At 40.3% G+C, this 20,744-nt stretch overlaps 1 protein-coding gene across 1 annotated transcript in view; it reads left to right on the top strand.

Annotated features, from left to right (window-relative positions):
* EFCAB6 (EF-hand calcium binding domain 6) overlaps positions 1-20,744 on the top strand; it is a 213,706-nt gene that overhangs the window by 79,128 nt on the left and 113,834 nt on the right. Inside the window, 2 exon segments of the mRNA XM_073213995.1 lie at positions 13,318-13,428; positions 16,653-16,755. Coding sequence (XP_073070096.1) covers positions 13,318-13,428; positions 16,653-16,755 — 214 coding nt within the window.

The raw sequence follows: 20,744 nt of genomic DNA, 5'->3' as shown, positions 1-20,744 counted from the left end.
TAGGGGTGCATACATCTTTTTGAATCTGAGAAGTTGTTTTCTTTGGGTAAATTCCTAGGAGTGAAAATTCCTGGGTCAAATGGTATTTCTATTTTTAGTTTTTTGTGGAACTTCCATATTGCTTTCCACATGGTTGAACTAGTTTACATTCCCACCAGCAGTGTAGGAGGGTTCCCTTTTCTCAGCATCCTCACCAGCATTTGTTGTTTGTAGTCTTTTTGATGTTGGCCTTCCTAACTGGTGTGAAGTGATATCTCATTGTGGTTTTAATTTGCATTTCCCTGATAATTAGCGATGTGGAGCATCTTTTCATGTGCCTGTTGGCCATCTGAATTTCCTTTGGAGAACTGTCTGTTCATATCCTCTGCCCATTTTTTAATAGGGTTATTTGCTTTTTGTTTGTTGAGACATGTGAGTTCTTTATATATTTTGGATGTTAACCCCTTGTTGGATATGTCATTTACAAATATATTCTCCCATACTGTAGGATGCCTTTTTGTTCTGCTGATGGCATCCTTTGCTGTACAGAAGCTTTTTAGCTTGATGTAGTCCCATTTGTTCATTTTTGCTTTTGTTTCCCTTGCCCGGGGAGATGCGTTCAAGAAAAAGTTGCTCATGTTTATATTTGAGAGATTTTTGCCTATGTTTTCTTTTAAGAGTTTTATGATTTCATGAATTACCTATATGACTTTTGTATTTAAAAAATGATTTAAGAATTCACTAACGTGCCTGTACACTAATGTTCATAGCAGCTCTATTCATAATTGCCCCAAACGGGAGCCAACCCAAATGCACGGCAGCAGGGGGTTGGATAAGCAAACTGGTTTATCCACACATGGAATATTTCTCAGCAATGCAAAGGAATGACCTGCTGATACATACAATGTGGATAAATCTCAGAGACATTCTGCTGAGTGGAAGAAACCAGTCTCAAAGGTTGCTACTGTAGAATTCTACTTGTATGACATCCTGGGAAAGACGAAACAATAGGAATGGAGAAGAGATAAGTGGCTTCCAGGACTAAGGGCTGGGGAGGGCATGACTCCAGAGGTGCAGCTGAAGGAGGGTGTGGGGTGACACAGCTGTTCTGTATCCTGCATGAATCTCCATGGGTCAAACTCAGAATAGTGTACACCAAAACAAAGTCATTTTACTGCATTTTAATTTGAAAGATAAAATTTTAATTTTAACATTTAAAATAGAAATTTAAAAAAATTTAAAGACAACCAGTACAGGAAAGAATAAAGAAGGAAGTGAAATAAAATTTAAACTTTCATGCCTAACAAACTGATCTGGGAAATTATTCTTACTATCCAGTTTAAGAATGGATAGTGCAATATACACAACAGAATATTATTCAGCCATAAGATGAAAATAAATCCTACCATTTGCAACAACATGGATGGAGCTAGAGGGTATTATGCTCAGTGAAATAAGCCAGGCGGAGAAAGACAAGGACCAAATGATTTCACTCATCTGTGGAGCATAAGAACAAAGCAAAAACTGAAGGAACAAAACAGCAGCAGACTCACAGAACCCAAGAATGGACTAACAGTTACCAAAGGGAGAGGGACTGGGGAGGATGGGTGGGCAGGGAGGGATAAGGGGGAAAAGGGGCATTACAATTAGCACACACAATGTAGGAGGGGCATGGGGAAGGCAGGATAGCACAGAGAAGTGACTCTATAGCATCTTACTACACTGATGGACAGTGACTGTAATGGGGTGTGTGTGGGGGACTTGATAATGGGGGGAATCTAGTAACCACATGTTGCCTGTGTGATTTTATATTAATGATACCAAAAAAAAAAAAGAATGGATAGTACAGGGAGAAAAATAAGCATTGTTTTGAGTTTATTATTTTTTTAAATAGTCAGTATCTAGGGCCTGAATTAAAAACCCTAACATCTTGGTAATGATGCATAAAATCTTGACCCAGGTAATGTTTAAGAGACTTTAAAAGCTGTTTTACATATAATTTTGGTAATGTAATGGTGGACTTTAATTGAAAAGCTAAGTCAACCTTTATTACCAACATGCTGTGCTTGTCAATGTTACAAGCCTTTTACATAAAGTAAATCTATTAAAAATAAAATCAGTGTTTAGATTTGAAGAACTGGGCTGGGCAAGTTGAGTGGATGGAACAAATGCTGTGACTTGCATGTTAACCAAAGATCGGACTTCATCTCTCCATCGTACAAGCGGGTCCTCACTCAGAAATGTCTCCCGGACAGAATTTACCATTCACACTGGTAACATTAGCAGCCTGTCAGAAGCTATACAAACAGAAAAAATAAGCACGTAGCTCAAATTATATGAAGTGTTAGAAGCAATACCCTGGGATATATTTTCAGTTATCGCCCAAACCTTCTTAACCCGCCTAGGATCTCTTCTATTACATGACAACTATTCTTTCCAGTGTCACAAAGCAATAGGAATTGAGGAGAGGCAGTACTTGCCAGGACGAGGGGTGGAGTCAGGTGTCACTCCAGTCGGCTGGCACAAAGAAGCTTTTTGAGGGTGAAGGACCTGTTTCATATTCTATTGTGATTTTCTTAATCTGGATATATTTTGACCAGGGTCCAGGCAGAAAGCAGATGGCCCATGAGTTTATTGAGGGATCTTTTACCCTGGTAAAGGGTAGGATTGAGTGAAGTTCATAGATGGGGAAGCATGTGTCTCTCGTGGCCTGAAGGGGCCGGAGAGGGAGCAGTCACTGAACGGAGCTGGGAGGAGAGCCGGCGGGGAGGGTCCCAGGAGCAGCTAAGGTCCGGGGTAGGAGAATGTACTGCAGCCTGTGCAGCCCAGAAGGAAGGGGGCTGCGGATAGCGAACTGGAGGTTGCCTTCCAGTCTCTCTCTGGTGTCGCCCACTGGCCAGCCCAGCTGAAAGCCAGGGGCACAGAGGGCCAGCGGAAGCCGCCCACCCAGGCAGCACACTGAGGAGAGAAGGGCGGGGACTGGATCTGGATGGGCAAAGGAAGATGTCTGGGGCAATCTGCCATTCTGAGCCTCAGCAACCCTTGAGGGATACATGCCTCGGGGGAAGTTGGCATATGTGATGAGAGGAGGGAGGAGACCAGATCAGGAGATAGAAGTGAAGAGTTTCGTGCTTGATGTGTCAAGTCTGAGATGCCTAGGAAACTGCAACAGTTGACACTGAGTAGGCTGTGGAAAGCTCAGGGAGGAAGTCCAGGCTAGAAAAATAAATACGAGCATCAACAGCATCCAGGAAAACAGAGGAGATTGCCGAGAGAGCGCATGCGGACGGGCACAAGAGAGAAGAGGCGAGAGGGGCATTCGGAGACCGGACAGAGGAAGAAGAGGCGGCCGGAGGCTGTTCATTTCCCCCCGTGCTGTGAGCTCTCTTGGCCTCTTGCCGCCACCCCCACCCGTTGCAGGTCTGCCATTCTTCCAGCTCAGGTGACCTCCTGGTTGAGCCTTCTGGGTTAGTCTCTTGGCCCATTTCTCTTTCCTGCCTTTTCTAAACAGTGCTGATTTGTTCTGGATTCTATTTATTGAGTGGATTTGAGACTCTTTGGAACAATGTGAAAAATTCATGTGTTTCTTCTCCCTTCTCATAAATGGAATCATATGCTGGTGTAAGTCTCTACCTGGATTCATGGGATGGGAGATGGAGGGAATGATAGTGGGCTCCCAACACAAAAAATATAGAGGGATAGCTCCCTGAGGCAATAAAGGAAGTCCCTGGGGCATTTTTAAGAGTAAAAAATCAGCTATATCTTTGTGACTTGAGATAATTGTTACTTATGTGATTTCTAGAAAAAGTTGTGCTGACTTTCTGAAAAATTCTTTTTATTTGTGTGTTTATTCATGTTGATTATAAAAGCCTAACCATCTCAAACTGGGAAATAGAGCCATAAAGAAAAAATTTAGTTGCCTGTAATTACAATAGCCAGAGATAGGCACTAGCGATATTTTGGTGTATTTCCTTCCAGAACTTCTTTATGCTCATGTATGCGTACTCCATACATGCTTAACATAGTCGAGACCATATGAGGTATAAATTTTGTTGTTTTTTCACAGAATATTATATCAGGAACACTTTTACATCATTAAAGCACCTTTATTTTTAAAGCTACAGGCTGTTTTGTTAACCATTGAGTCAAAGGGTTTGAACATTTCTAAGGCTTATATTAACATATTTCTAAAATGCGTTTCAGAAAGGTGTTAATTTGTTCTTCTGAGGGAGGTTCATGAGAGTGCTTTGCCGTCATTTCACATGGCCGTCTTTAAATCCTTGCTAATTTGATAGGCAAAAGCACATTTCTTCATTGTTGTTTTCATTTGCATGTCCTTGATTGCAACTCCATGTTTTTCATGTTTTAAAGTTATATGTACCTTCTCTGTGAACAATTGCTTGTTCATGTCCTTTGCCCAATTCCTATGTTAAATTGTTTTTTACTCCAGTGTGTTACATAAAAGTAAATTCATTCTTAAGCATATAGTTTAATGAGTTTTGGCAGCTCTATGTATTTATGTAAGTAGTACTGCAGTCAATATATAGAACACTTCCATTACCCTAAAATTCTACTCTTTTACTTTGTAACCAACCAGTCCCTCCCCTGACCCTCAGTTCCAGCAACCACCGATCTGCTCTCTGTCATTTTCACTGTAGTTTCACCTTTTCTAGGAGTTCTCATAAATGGAGTCATACAGTATGTAGTCTTTGTGTTTGACTACTTTCTTCACTTACCATGTTTTTAAGATTCATCCATGTTGTTACATAGCTCAACATTCCATTCTTCATTATTGCTGAGTAGTATTCCATAGTATTGATATTCCACCGTTTTTGTTTAGTCACTCACCAGTTGACAGAAGTTTGGATTTTCATTTTGGGGTCATTTGGAAGATACTGCTAGGAACAATCATATACAAGTCTTTATGTGGACACATGTCTTCATTTCTCTTGAAAAATACCTAGTAGTAAAATTGCTGGATTGTATGGTGTGTGTTTACATTTATAAGACACCATCAAACTGTTCTCCAAAGTAGCTGTGCCATTTTGCAATTCTACCAGCGACATGCAAGAATTCCAGATGTTCCACATGCTCACTAATGCTTAGTGCTGCAAGTCTTCTTAATTTTAGGCCTTCTAGTGGTGTGCCGAGGTACCTCATTCTGTTTTTAATTCACACTTCCCTGTGACTAATGATGCTGGGCCTCTTTTCATGTGATTATTGGCCATTATATATAATCTTTTAAAAGTATCTGTATAAATCATTTGTCCTTTTTTTGGATTGTATTTTACTATTATTGGTTTGCAGGAGCTCTTTATATATTCTGAATATGAGCTCTTTGCCACATATGTATTTTTCAAATATTTCTCAGTGTGACTTGCTTTTTTATTTTCTTAACTCTGTCTTTTGAAGTACAAAAGTTTTGAATTTTGATGAAGTCCATTTGTCCATATACAAAATTTTATGGGTAATTTATGGGGGAGGTCCATTTTCAGAAATGTTTGCCTAGCCCAGTATCACAAGGATTTAATGCTATATTTTCTTCTAGAAGTTTAATAATTTTAGCTCTTATATTTTCAGTCCATTTCTAGTTAATTTTTGTGTATGGTGGAGATAAGGGATAAGGTTCATTCTGTTTCTGTATAGCTTTCCAGTTATTCCACCATCATTTATTGAAAATGCTATCATTTCTCCAATGAGTTATCTTGCACCTTTGTGGAAAATCAATTTACCATAATAAGTGTGAGTAGATTTCTGAATTTCAGTCTTTTCCATTAATGCATAGTCTATTTTTACATCAATACCACACTATCTTTATTACTTTAGCTAAACAGTCAAGTTTTGAATTAGGTTGTGTAAGTCCTCCAAACTTGTCTTCTATTTCAAAATTGTTTGTATAGTCTACATTCTGTGCCTTTTTATGTATTAATTTTAGAATCAGCTTGTCAATATGTTAAAAAAAATGCTAGGATTTTGATAATACATTGAGGAGAGTTGCCACTTTAAATGTTTGGATTTGGGTTTCCCAGTTTTTCCCTCCCCTTGTCCCCTATTTATTTTTTGTCTGTTTGTTCTTAATTTCTGGCCTTCTCTTTAGATTATTTGAATATTGTTTTATTTCTTATTGTCTTTTTAGCTATACTTTTTAGCTAAATTTTTTATGGTTGCTCTGGTGATTATAGTATACATCTTTACTGTTCCTAGTCTACATATTGTTAATATTATACCACTTCACATAAAATGTAGAACCTATGTAAGCATATAGGTATTTGTCCTGCCCCCACCACATGTCCTTATACTATCAGTACTTTATGCATTATATCTACCTATGATATAAACCACACAATGTTATTTTTTAATAATAACATTGATAGGATGGTTATTTGCTTTAAATAACCATAAATAAATTAAGGAGGAAAAGGAAAAAAATAATTTAAAAAATTTTTTTAGGTATTTACCATTTCTGATTCTCTCTTCATTCTTTTCTGAAGAGTCAAGGTTTCCATCTGCTATCATTTTCCTTCAGCTAAAGAACTTCCTTTATTGAGGTACATTGTGCTAAAGATGGGTTCCCTTATCTTTGTTTTATTTAGAAATGCCTTCATTTCTTCTTCATCGTCGAAGGACATTTTCTAGGAAAATTCTTGTAACCTTGTTCTTTTAGCGCTTAGTGATATTGTTCCATTGCTTTTGGCTTCCATTATTTTGGATGAGAAGTCATCTGTTAATTGTGGTCCTGGATATGATGAGTAATTTTCCTTTTACTGAATTCAAGATTTACCCTTTGAATTTGACTCTCAGCCTTGTAACTGATGTGCCTTTGCATAGCCTTTTTCATGAGTATCTTGCTTGGTGTTGAGCATCTTAAGTCTGTAAATGTGTATCTTTAATCAAATTTGGGGAAATTTTGGACGTTATGCCTTTTTTTTCTGCTCCATTCTTTCTTTCCTCTCCTGTGACTCCAGTTATATGTACATCAGACTAGTACTATGTTTTTGAGGCTCTGTTCATTTTATAAATATATGTGTATTCCGTGTTCTTCATATCATTTCTGTTGATCTATATTTAAGTTCACTTGCTTTTTTCTCTATCCTTCCCATTATTTTGTTAATTCTATCAAGTTATTTTTTAAAAAATTCAAATAGTATTTTTTCATTGTAAAATTTCCATTTAATTTTTTTTATTATGGCCATTCTCTGCTGACATTTTATCTTTTGATTCATTATATGCACATTTTCATTTATTTCATTGATGTTACCCGTAATCATTGCTGTTAAAAGCTTTTTTCTGTTAATGCCAACATGTGGGTTACTTGGGGTTCATCCCATTTTCCTGCTTTTTCATATGTCCTATAATTTTAGATTCTATATTGGCCATTTTGCATGTTAAATTGTGGAGACTCTAAATTCTGTTCTTGCTTTTTTTTTTCAGCAAATGTTTTTTGTTTCAGCAAATTTGTTTTAGCAGGCAATTCTGTTGGTTGAACTCAATCTGCGTATTATATTTCATGGGTTGTCAGCTCTGATCTTTGTTCATATTTTTTGTGTTTAGCTAAGCTATTTTGAGTAGGTTCTGAGCATGTGAGATTCAGGAGCAAGTCAGAAATGGGAATCCCTCTGGCTCTTTCCATTCCAGGATTTTCTGTTTCTCTCTAGGGGCTGTGGTTTACTTGGGTTTGTTCTTCTAGTTTTCCAGGCCATAAAGTCTTTGTTATTTTTGCACTGCTGCCCTTGCCATCCTCATGCTGAAGTGCTCTGTCCTAGTCTAAAGGCACTGAAAATATTCCTCACAACTCCATTCTTCTCAACATGAATTCCCCACCGGAGTTTGCTCACTTCTGTTCCCCCTCTAGTGCTATTAGGAAGTCAACTTGTGGTATTACGCCCAGCGGTGACTGTGACTATCTGCAGGAGGATTGGTCTAGTCAGATTTAACTCCACCATTGCTGGAAGAGGTCAAGTTTTAGTATTTTCATATTAATTTGCATAAACATTATATGTTTTAAGAATATTAATGATTTATTGTATATATTTATGATAGATAACTTTGTAAGTCTGTTGTTTGGCCCTTAAATTTTGTTTTAATATTTCTGGGATTTAGAGATTTTTTTATTTTGTTGTAATAAAATAGTTAAGTTTGATTTCCTCTCTTTAAATCCATTCTTATTCAAATACCAAATGAATAACCCTGAAAACTACAAGACACTTTTAAGATAAATTAAAGAGGACACTAATAAATAAAAATTCATCTCATGCTCTTAGGTAGGAAGAATTAATATTGTAAAAATGGTCATCCTGCCTAAAGCAATCTACAGATTCAATGCAATCCCTATCAAAATACCAACAGCATTTTTCAATGAATTGGAACAAATAGTTCTAAAATTCATATGGAAACACAAAAGACCCCAAATAGCCAAAGCAATCCTGAGAAGGAAGAATAAAGCGCGGGGGATCTCGCTTCCCAACTTCAAGCTCTACTACAAAGCCACAGTAATCAAGACAATTTGGTACTGGCACAAGAACAGACCCATAGACCAGTGGAATGGAATAGAGAGTCCATATATTAAACCAAGCATATGTGGTCAATGATCAGTTAATATGTGATAAGGAGCCATGGATATACAATGGGGAAATGACAGCCTCTTCAACAGTGTGTGTTGGCAAAACTGGACAGCTATGTGTAAGAGAATGAAACTAGATTACTGCCTAACTCCATACACAAAAGTAGGATCAAAGACCTGAATGTAAGTTATGAAACCATAACACTCTTAGAAGAAAACAGAAGCAAAACTCTCTTGAACATAAACATGAGCAACTTCTTTATGAACATATCTCCCCGGGCAAGTGAAACAAAAGCAAAAATGAACAAATGGGACTATATCAAACTAAAAAGCTTCTGTACAGCAAAGGACACCATCAGTAGAACAAAAAGGCATCCTATAGTATGGGAGAATATATTTGTAAATGACATATCTGACAAGGGGTTAACATCCAAAATATATAAAGAGCTCACATGCCTCAACAATCAAAAAACAAATAATCCAATTAAAAAATGGGCAGAAGATCTGAACAGACACTTCTCCAAAGAAGAAATTCAGATGGCCAACAGGCACATGAAAAGATACTCCACATCGTTAATTATCAAAGAAATGCAAATTAAAACCACAATGAGATATCACCTCACATCAGTTAGGATGACCAACATCCAAAAGACAAACAACAACAAATGTTGGCGAGGATGTGGAAAAGGGGAACCCTCCTACACTGCTGGTGGGAATGTAAATTAGTTCAACTATTGTGGAAAGCAGTATGGAGGTTCCTCAAAAAACTAGAAATAGAAATACCATTTGACCCAGGAACTCCACTCCTAAGAATGCAGCAGCCTAGTTTGAAAAAGACAGATGCACCCCTATGTTTATCACAGCACTATTTACAATAGCCAAGAAATGGAAGCAACCTAAGTGTCCATCAGTAGATGAATGGATAAAGAAGATGTGGTACATATACACAATGGAATACTACTCAGCCATAAGAAGACAACAAATCTTACCATTTGCAGCTACATGGATGGAGCTAGAGGGTATTATGCGTAGTGAAATAAGCCAGACGGAGAAAGACAAGTACCAAATGATTTCACTCATCTGTGGAGTATGAGAACAAAGGAAAAACTGAAGGAACAAAACAGCAGCAGAATCACAGAACCCAAGAATGGACTAACAGGTACCAAAGGGAAAGGGACTGGGGGGTGAGTGCGTGGGTGGGTGGGAAGGGAGGGAGAAGGGGATTAAGGGGCATTAGCACACATAACATAGTGGGGACACGGGGAAGGCAGTATAGCACAGAGAAGACAAGTAGTGACTCCATAGCATCTTACTATGCTGATGGACAGTGACTGTAATGCGGTGTGTGGTGGGGACTTGATAATGGGGGGATCTAGTAACTACAGTGTTGCTCATGTAATTGTATATTAATGATACCAAAATTCAAAAAAAATACCAAATGAATATATACCTGGATTTTCTTCTTTTTTTTTTTTTAGTGGTCCTATTTTTTTACATTTAACCTTTTAATCCATTTTGAATTTATTTTACTATGCGGAATGAAGATCTAATTTCATATTTTTTGCAAAGAGCAAGGTAATTTTCTAAACAAAGTATATGAAGCTGATTCTATTTTTAATAATAGTGACAGTGTTTCCAGTATAGAAAATTAAAATCTAACTTTCTGAAATTTAAGGTGAAAATATGTAGATTAACAAATTTATCAAAATGCAGGTAATGTTTGGGGAAAGAAGGCTGAGTATGAAAGATGAAACTGTTCTGTATGTGAATAGCAGTGCATTAAACCACTGGCACAGTCTACTTAGTAGATGTTGCCATATATGCCAAGTGAAATCAATCAGTCTCTTTCTTTCCTTCTCTTGACTATATGCATGGTGCTAATAACAGATGTAATAACAATTTATGAAATATTAGCTGCTATAGTCATAATCATAAAGTGCTATACAAGTGTTAATACTATTAATACTTAGTGACAAATGCTATGAAGGAAGGAGATAGTGCTTTGAGACAGGCTAATAGGGCAAATAGCTCTGGTTATGGAAATCGGGGAAGGCTCCTTGAAGAAAGTAATGATTAAGTTGAGACTTGGAAAAGCAGTAGGATTAAGTACATAAAGTACAGGAAGTAAGTAATGATGGGGAATGTCCAAGTGGCAAAGCAGTAACTGTAAGGGACCCAGGGCAGGGAGGAACACAACCGTTTTGAAGCTAAAGGACTAGCATGGCTACAGCTAGGAGAGCAAGGGGCTGCATGTGTGAGATGAGCTTGAGATGGGGGCAAGGCTAGAATGTGCCGAAGGGTTTTACTTTTTATCCTAAGAGCTGTGGGAAGTCATGGAAACATTGTAAGCAGGAGAGTAATCTAATCATGTTTGTATTTCAAAAAGAGCAGGCTGATTAAAGTATGAAAATGTATTTGAGGAAGGCAGGAGTAGGGACAAGGAGACCAATTAGGAGATTATTGCAATGCTTCAACTGAGAAAAGATGGGAGCTTGGCAGCACATGTGGATGTCTGAATGGATGGGTAGCTGACTGGGGTGCATATGGAACCGGAGTAGAGCTGACAAGACTCGTGGACCATAATCTTAAAGCAACTGAATTTTGTTTCTCATTGTTCCTTTAAATTTGCTCAATTGGATTAGTTCTTTTGCCCCTGGATAATAACACTGAGCAGACCTCAATTTTTCTGGTTTTGTCGTGGATCATATAAAGAGCCTCAGCTTAGTGGTTGCAATAGCCGGTCTCACATTGTAGTCGAAGCTGTAGGCTAGATTTAAATGGGAATTGCTTTCCCTCACCCAGCTAGGGCCTGTTGCCCTAAGGTCAGAATAAGGGGGGTGCAGGTGGCTTCTTCTCTCTTTCCTTCTCCCTCTGGGCTTGTTCATCACTCTGGGTGGCCTTCTTGGGCAGGAACCGAGGTGACCCCGCATGTGTTTGTGCGGGCACACATGCAGGCTTGCATGCTCTCTTGTGGCCCACATCTGATCCACATGAGACCACTTCTTTCAGCCACCAGTTTTTAGCAATCAAAACAGGCTAGCCTGTCTTATTCCACTGGCATCTCACATGTGTTGTTTAAGGATCTCAGCCCAAATACTTTGTACCATGGTTACAGAAGCATAAGTAATGCTTAATATGTGAGCAATGAGACAGTGGGGAAGGTTGTGTGATTGAACATTTGCTGGTGATCTGGTAGTGCAACAGGGGCTTTTTGGCTTACTATCTCTAATCCTTACAGCAACCCTCCTGTCTTGCCAATGGGTTTCAGCCCTGGCAAGTTCACTATGGATTCAGTGTGACCAAAGAAATGACAGTAGAATGTTCTTGGGGTGAAAGGGTTATACCCAATTTTATTTCCAGGTGGCAGGTCAGTCACTAAAATCCCGTTCACTCAGAGCGAGTCTGCAGGCAGCAAGCCGGTCTCTCCCTCTGGGCCTCTCTGTCTGCACAGCTGTCCTCTGGTCCTCTCTGGCTGCACAGCCATACCACACAGCCGTCCTCTGGGCCTCTCTGCACAGTCGTCCTGCACAGCTGTCCTCTGGACCTCTGTCCTCAGCACTGCCACCACCCCAGTCTCATCTCTGCTCTCCTGTAGCTGTGCCACCGTGTCGCCCAGAGCACTGGCTGGAGCTCTTTATATAGAGTCAGTAGCAACATATTGCCCACACGTGTGTAGTGAGCTAGCCAACCAGGCCAGGTGAGAATCCTGGCCACAGGAACTTTCATTTTATCCACACCTCCCAGTATGTATTATTATTCCCATTTTACAGATGAGAAAAGTAGAGAATCAGAATAGTAAGCAACTTCTCTGAGTAAGAAGTGAGGGAGCAGGCACTTGTTCTCTGGTTTTTCTGAATCCCAAACCTGTGCTCACATGAGGTCACTCCTGCTGGCACTTTGTAGTTCTGGAATTATTGGTCCCTCTGTCATGGGACCATGTTAACTTTGGCAATTGGTTTTTTGAACACTTTTCCAATTACTGATTCTTGCCAAGATTTAAAATCTATACTAGTTTTCTATTGCTACTGTAACAAATTCCCACAAGTCTAGTCGCTTAAAGTGACACAAATGTATTCTTTAGTAGGTTAGAAGCCCAACGTGCTTCTCCCTGAACTAAATTCAAGGTGTCAGCAGGGCTGTGTTCCTTCTGGAGGCTGCAGGGGAGAATCCATGTCTTGTCTTTTCTGGCTGTAGAGACTCCCTGCATTCCCTGGCTTGTGGCCCCACCCTACATGTTCAAAGTCACCAGTGTCAGATCTCTTTGGCCCTTGTACTGTCAACACATCTTTTTCTGGTTGCAGGTGGGAGAAATTCTCTGATTTGAAGAACTTCTGTGATGAGGCTGGGCCCACCTGGGTAACCCAGGCTCCTCTGGCATCTCAAGGCCCATTCCCTTAACCACACCAGCAGAGTCCTTTCGACACATAAGGCCCATGTTCACAGATCCCATGGATTAGGGTATATGGGCACCTTGAGGGCCTATACTCTACCTACCACAGGAATTGAGCTCTTCAAATAATGAATCATTTGTCTCTTCCTCCAGTACGTGCCACTGCTAATGGAATGTGGAGACCTGGTGATGGATAATCAGTTTGATTTTTCCTTGCTTTTTATAAATCTGTTTGTAGAACTGTTTTACTGAAATTATTTTGTTTACCTTAGATTTGAAACCTCATATAAATTCATTGCTGCCATTTTCAATTCAATATTAAACATATAATCCACAAAATGTTATAGAAAAAGTGTTTAAAATAATGTCTTTGCTTTTTTAAATCCAGACTTGGACTTAAAACCACCACTAAAGTCAAATGGAAGCAATTTCTAACATCATTATATGAGCCTCAGTGGCTGGAAGTTAACAATAAAATTCCCCTGACAAAAAGAAATAGGTATGTAAAAAAAAAAGCAACTAAGCTTTGGTTACACATATTGTAATTTGTAAAAGGTTAGAGGAAATCTGAGTTACTTTTTCTTCATTTTTTTAATGACAAACTAGTCTTCATTGAATAATCATGAACTTTCACATAGTGATATACAGTTTATAATTTATTTTGTTTACATTTTTCTTATTTAAAATTGCTTTAAACTATAAGGTAAATATAATTATTTTTCCGATTTCCTAGATGAGAAATAAGACTATAAGGGGTTCTAACTAGGTCGTATGTTCAGCGAGTGGTGGAGGCAGATATGGAGCTGCGCGCCCTGGGCATGCGCGCCGGCACTGCTGACGTCGCTCCTGGGGCTGCCAGTGCATTCTTGTAAAACTGCATATAAACATGTACTTGTTAAGTGTTCTAGGAAAGGAATATAGGTTTCCTCACCACCCTCTGCATGGTGCAGGTATTGTGGGTCATGGGGATTGTTTGCTTTGAATACCATTTGTTTCTGTTTTCATCCTAATGTCTATTATAACTTCAGATTTGTATGATCGCATCAATTGTGGGGGAACACCAAAATGTAAAAAAATGTACTTAATAATGTGACATTTTAGAATTTATACTTTTGCTCTAAGAAGTGTTTTGTTTATGTTGATGTGCATCCTGTATTTATATGGGGCAATAATTGCCCCACATAAATCTTAAAGTAGAAAAACAGGCTTTGTAATCTCAATGCTTTCACTGATAACACTATGCTCTATTGTAAAGTAAAATATACCACAGAGTTAATTCCCTGTCACAGGGATTTATGAATATTTGATGAACTGCCTTGGTTACCAGCCTTGCAGGTGTTCTGAGCCCACCTACCCCCCCACCCCCACCCCCCGCCTAACACACTGTTCCGGGGATGCAACTCTGCAAGTTCATTCTTAAGTGAAGTTACTTTATAATTTTCTTGTCTTAGAGCACCTTGTCCAGGTCTCTAAGATTTAAAATGTGAATTTTATTTATTTTAAAAGAGTGGTTCTCAGCTGGGGGCTATCTTGACCTCCTCAGGAGATATTTAGCAACATCACAAGGCATTTTTGGTTGTTGCAACAGGGGTGGGGTGTGACCAGTATCCAGCGGGGAGAGGCCAGGGATGCCGCTAACTGTCCCACAGTGCACAGGACCGCACTGCCACTCCCCTCCCCACAACAAGGAACTCCTGGGCCCCATGTCAGTGGTACTGTTGCCGGGTAGCTGCGTCTGGGGAGGTCTCTCCCTGCGCACTAGGTGCAGCACTAGCAGAAACCTCAGCCTGGACGGGGGAAGGCTCTTGACACTGGGCGAGAAAGAATTCTTGAACGGATCAGATGAGTGCAGGTAAGGAAGGAGTTCATTAAAGCAAGAGCAGCAGGGGTGGCAGCTGCCTTCAGGCAGCAGAGAACAGGGAACTGCGGAGGGAAAGTTCCCGGCCTAGGACAGAGCCCCTTGCTAACTACAGAAACCAGGGCCACCTGGCATCCTGTGTCTGCTTGGATCTGCACAGCGTGGGGACTAGCCCCCACCACTCCAGGATTTGCGGGGGCCACAGAGCACAGGATGGAGTGAGATTATGTTCTTAGAACTTCCCAAAGAAAGGAGATTTTCAGGTAGGCTACTAAGACAAGATTGCACAGCTGCAGTTTCATCCAGGTCACCCAGGTGATGGAAACACGCAGGTCCAAATCTGAGCTCTTAGCAGCCCCTTCCTACTTATTAGGAGTAAAGCAGAGACAGAGTGAAGACTTGGAAATAAAATGAAATATCAAGGAGACAAATCACAATAATTTGAGCAGTGAGAAAGCTTTATTTGAAAGTATGCACTTAAGGAAAGTGCAGGCATCCTCAGAGAGGAGGCATGCTGAGAGTTTGGGGGTTCTGTCTTTTAAGGCTTTCAAGAATGGGGCAAAGGGCAGATGGGGGGTTGTTTGGCATAGACTTGACTTGTGGTCTCAAGATGCTTCTTTGGTGAGAGACACCATGTTTCCTCTCCTGTTATCAGTCCTCCAGCTAATTCTGCTAAATAAACCCAACACAAGAAATTTATTTACCTGTTCTTCTCCAAGCTAGTGCTTACCCTCAAGCAGTGGGGACAGAGCAGTTAAGACTGCCTGCCCTGCCTTAAGATAGGCTGTTGGGTTATGTCTGATTACCAGATAATATGTTAGGAGTCTAACTTCTCAATTCTCTGCTCTTTAAAATGGAATCTTAGCCTTAAGACGGAGCCCCTCCTGTTCTTACTATACTGTTTACATCTCAGCATTTTTCATCCTAGGCAGGAAAAGTTAGTCATGATGCTTGTCCACATCCCTGCTCTACCCCAGCACTGCAGCCGCTCAAAACTGCTGCAGAAGTCCCGTCCGTGGCAGTGAAACCAGGTTCCGGTGAGTCACAGGAGCTCAGACTCGGGAATTGCACTGCTTCACATGTTTCTTAGCAGTGGCGGTAGATGTGTATGTTTCTATGTTTCGGCACAACTGGAAAAAGCTAAGATGGCTGTACAGATGTAGCAATAAAAATACCCCGTTTGGGACTCGTTCAGCAGGCATGCTGGTCCACTGTCATTCCTTATTTAGTGGGAAATGTCACACTGTGCAACTGAACACTGAAAGGGGGAAGCCAACGAGTGTGTAAGTGCATGCTGTAGATTTATACCATGAGATTCTACAGGCCCCTTTCTGATCAGAGTCCACTGTGAACTTGGCATTGATCTCCAAGAACCCACGTGCTGGCTCATGGACCAGAGCATAGGGAATGCAAGCAAGAGGCAGGAAAGGGAGGGGGGCCAGCTAACGCTGGTGGTCGTGGCACTGTCAGTGCAGCGGGAGGAGAGGTTGTGAGGGCTGATGTCCCTTCAGCGTGTGGGCAAGTGGGCTGTGACGTGCTGCACCTGCACACACGGAGACGTTGTTCTCGGCACTGGGCAAGGCCTCTCTCTTGGTCTTTTTTGGGACCAAAGGCACAGGATGGCTGGCCACAGCTAGCTGGCCTGGGAGGAAGAGAGCAACGGCCCAGCAGAGCTCATCGGTACCTTGGGGCATCACCTCCCTTAGGGGTGTCCCACTAACCGTGTGGTGGGTGGGCTGCCCCCAGTATGCTGCACGTTCACGATAAAGAGCCATTCCCGAAGTGTTATGAGTCCTTTTTTTGTGTGTGTTGTAAAAGAACAAAGTTCAAGAACATAATCTTTATTTCTCTTAATCCTCTTATAGCATCACCTCTAGAAACCAATCTCACAAAGAAGACATTATCACAAAGTTATTTAGATATGAAGATCACTATACATCATTGAAGAAAGAACTACTGGTCAACACTGTAAGATTTTGAAACCCTTCTCTGGTGAAAAACTCATTGTTTCTAAGAACAGTAACACTCAGAACAAGACCAATAAGAATTGTATATTCATTCATTTATCCATCTAACAAACGTTATTTTTAGTTCTTATTATATGCTAGGAATCACTCTAAGTGCTTAGGGACACAGCCTGACCTCAAGAGTTGGGTCTGGGTGGTAGATGAAAGAGAATTCATGGCAACAGTAAGGTAAATGCCAGGGAAATAGAACAGGGTATGGCAAGATCGCTTAAGAATGGAGTGACTAGTCATCATTAACTGTTTAATTAACAAGTAATCCAGACCTATTGAGCCCTCCCCGACCCCAGCTTACAGTTCATGGGTTCATAACCAACTTGTATCCCATAACAGGAATATTTTCTTAGTTCCAAACTGACCTATTGAATTGTTTACCTGTATTGTGAAAGGAGGCTAATTCACGAGTCTGCAGCTTGCTTCAGGCATCAGCTCCTGTCCCACTTCATGCTGGTTTCAGAAAGCAGAGTTTGGACACTTTTGATGCATGACGAGTCTGTCACTTACTAAGCACACGCAGCAACTAAATCCACAGTGAATACGGAGGGTGCCACCAATCACTTTGCCTCAGACTCAGGCGGGATAATGTACAAAGGAGGAGTTACTTGGCCTCAGGATCAACCTCCCAAAGCCCCCCGGCCTCGGGGCGGTCTGAGCTACAGGCAGCAGGCCGAGAGGCGGCCTGAGAGGGGCGGCGGTTTGCTCTCTGTGCTGGAGACGCAGCTCCTCGCCTCGGCCAGTCCAGAACGCCATTGCTCAGGGTTTCCAGGCTTGGTGTAAACTCGGAGGTAGGGGCTTCTGTTTCCTTGGGGGAGACCTTCTAGCTAGCATCCCTGTTTTCATCACTCTTTACAGACCTATACTCCTTGCTCCTATAACTGAATGAACACACCGACCAACAGTAATGCTGCGTGCTTACCATGTGCCAGGCACCGTCCGTGTGATGTACTTGTATCCACTCTCTTCAGACTCAGCACCTCTGTAAGGCAGACATTGTCATTACCTTCATTTGACACTTTTATGTCACCCTCATTGCCAGAGAGGGAGCTTCAGAATTAAGTGACCAGCCTAAGGTTCCCAGCTAGTGAGTGGTGGGGCCGTGATTCAAAGCAGGCACCCTTTGGCCCTGGGCTGCCAGTCAGCATGCTAGCAGGGCCACTTGAAGATAGATGAGGGCTCTTGTGTGTTTACCTACCTCCGCTTCTATTAGTAAATTGAAGAAGTAATTTAATTAAAAATAGTGTGATCTTCACCTCTATTAATTGAGGACTGTAGTAATGCTAACCACTCCAAATATTAGACTATTTAACAGTCATTGATGTACTGTTCAACAAACAGAATTATCAGTAAGCATGTAGTGTAGGTGAGGAATGGAGTGCATGCCCCGATTTGGGGCACTTGGGCTGACACAGAGTTCCTGCCGACAAGGAGCTCACACTCAGAGTATCATAGAACAGCGGTGAGCACCAAATACCTCGTGATTGCAGCTGTGGTTTCCAAGGGGGACTTTCTGCTCACCATTTGCTTTGGTTTGGGCCACATCTGGGACCTGGAAGGAGAAGGAGTGCAGAGGGAGAGAGCCAGGAGTAAGCAGGGATGGGCCTTTTGCCTGGCTGCAGAGGACAGTGTGGAAACAGGTTCCTTTCCTGCTATAGAGAGGGATGCAGAATTATTAGAAGAAAGATTGCTTTAGATCTGCCCCAAGTCATACATCCCAAATGGCTGTATTGCTCCCCTCACACACTGCCACCATTTCTCTGAGTAGACCCAGTACCCCAACCAGTTACATTTAAATCAGATATGGTTGACTTTCTATCACCCAGAAACAGTCTATTCATCTATTCTTATTCTCAGTGTGATTATTTGCAGCCCACATGCTTTTATAAATAGTCCAAAAGAATCTCACCCACAATATTAGAATTCATAATAGAATTTAGAAGGTCATTTGATACTAGGTCAATATAAAAAGATCAATATTTCTATAAGCTGCAATAAACAATTAGAAAAAGATGAATTTAAAAAATATTTCTAATAAGGTTTTTTAAATCAAATGCCTAGAACTATACTAGCAAAAATGTGCAAATTATCTACACTGAAAAGATTAAAAGATTGCTCATAGAAGTAATTATAATATTTCACAAACTTTGAGGAAACATAGGAAAAATACTTCCCAACTCATTCTCTGAGGCCAGTATTATCCTATTACCAAAACCAGGCTAAGAGATCATGAGAAAAGAAAACCACAGACCAATAACCTTTGTGAATATAGTTGCAAAAATTCTCAACAAAATACTAGCGAACCAAATTCAACAACGTATTAAAAGGACTAAAGGCAAAGACCATGTGGAGTTTATCCTAAGATTGCAAGTTTGGTTTAACTTCCAGAAAAATCAATTACTATAATATACAATATTTATAGAATTAAGGACAAAACTACATGATCATCTCAAAGGACGCAGAAAAGCATTTGAAAAATTCAACACTCATGATGACAACTTTCAACAAACCAGGAATAGAAGGGAAATTCCTTAACTTGATAAAGAGCATTTATAGTAAACCCATAGCTAACAGTATAGTTAATGGTAAAAGACTGAATACTTCCCCCTAAGGTCAAGAAAAACGTAAGAAGTAGCTCTTGCTAGCGAAGCTCCGGACAGTGCAATCAGGAAAGAAAAGAAATAAAAGGCATCCAGACTGTAAAGGAAGAGGGAAAACTGTCTTTATTCACACACAACATGACCTTGTAATAGAACATTCTAAGGAATGCATATGTACAAACTACTAACACTAGTAAGTGAGTTAAGGTTGCAGGATATAAGATCAATATGCAAAAATCAGTTATAGCTCTATAACTAGCAATGAGCAATCTGAAAGTGAACTTCAGAAATCAATTCTATTCACAATAGCATCAAAGGCATAAAATACTTAGGAATAAATTTAACAGAAGAAGTACCCGACTTGTGCACTGAACTTGCAAAACCCTGTTAAAAGAAATAAAAGAAAATATAAATAAATGAAGAGACATCCTGTAGTCATGGATTGGAAGACTCAGTATTAAGATGACCATTCTCTCCAAATTGGTCTGTAGATTCAAAGCAAAACCCATCAAAGTCCCAGCTGGAGTTTTTGCAGAAGTTGAACACTGAGCTTGACGTTCACAGGGAAACGCAAAGGCTGCAGAATCACCAGAACAATCTTGGAAAAGAAGAGTGAAGTTACAGTACGTGACCTTTCAGCTTGTGAATTTTGGTATAAAGCTGCAGTAATAAAGAGTGTGGTACTGGGATAAGGAAAGACATGTTAAACAATGGGATGGAAGTGAGTGTACAAAAATAAACCCTTGTCTAATTCAATGGGGGAAAAGATAATCTTTTCAACAAAAGGTGCTGAGGCAATTGGATCTCCATACACGAAAAGATGAATTCCCTTACACCATACACAAGAATTAACTAAAAATGGGCCATAGACCTAAATATAAGAGCTACAATGACAAAATTCTCAGAAGATATATGCATGAATCTCTGTGACCTTGTGTAACACAAAGATTTCTTAGAAGTGACACTAAAAGCATGATCCATAAAAGAAAAAATTGATAAATTTGACTTACCAAAATTTAAAACTTCTGTGCTTCGAAAGCTGCCATTAAGAAAGTGAAAAGATAAGCCACACCGGGAGAAAATCTATGCAAATTACATGTCCAATAAAGGACTTGTATGTAGACTGTGTAAGAACTCTTAGAGCTCAATAAGAAGACAGCCCATTCTGAAAATGTACAGTAGCCAATGAGTACATGAAAAGACCCTCAGCACCATCTGACCCTGGGGAAGTGCAAATCAAAGCCACACTGAGACACCACTTCACTCCCAGCAGGATGGCTGCAATCTACCCAGTTAGACTATAATACGTGTTGGTGAGAATGTGCAAATGGAACTCACA

Source organism: Manis javanica, chromosome 10 (genome assembly GCF_040802235.1).
Source record: "Manis javanica isolate MJ-LG chromosome 10, MJ_LKY, whole genome shotgun sequence".
Taxonomy (NCBI): Eukaryota; Metazoa; Chordata; class Mammalia; order Pholidota; family Manidae; genus Manis; species Manis javanica.
This window is presented reverse-complemented; position numbering and strand designations above follow the sequence as displayed.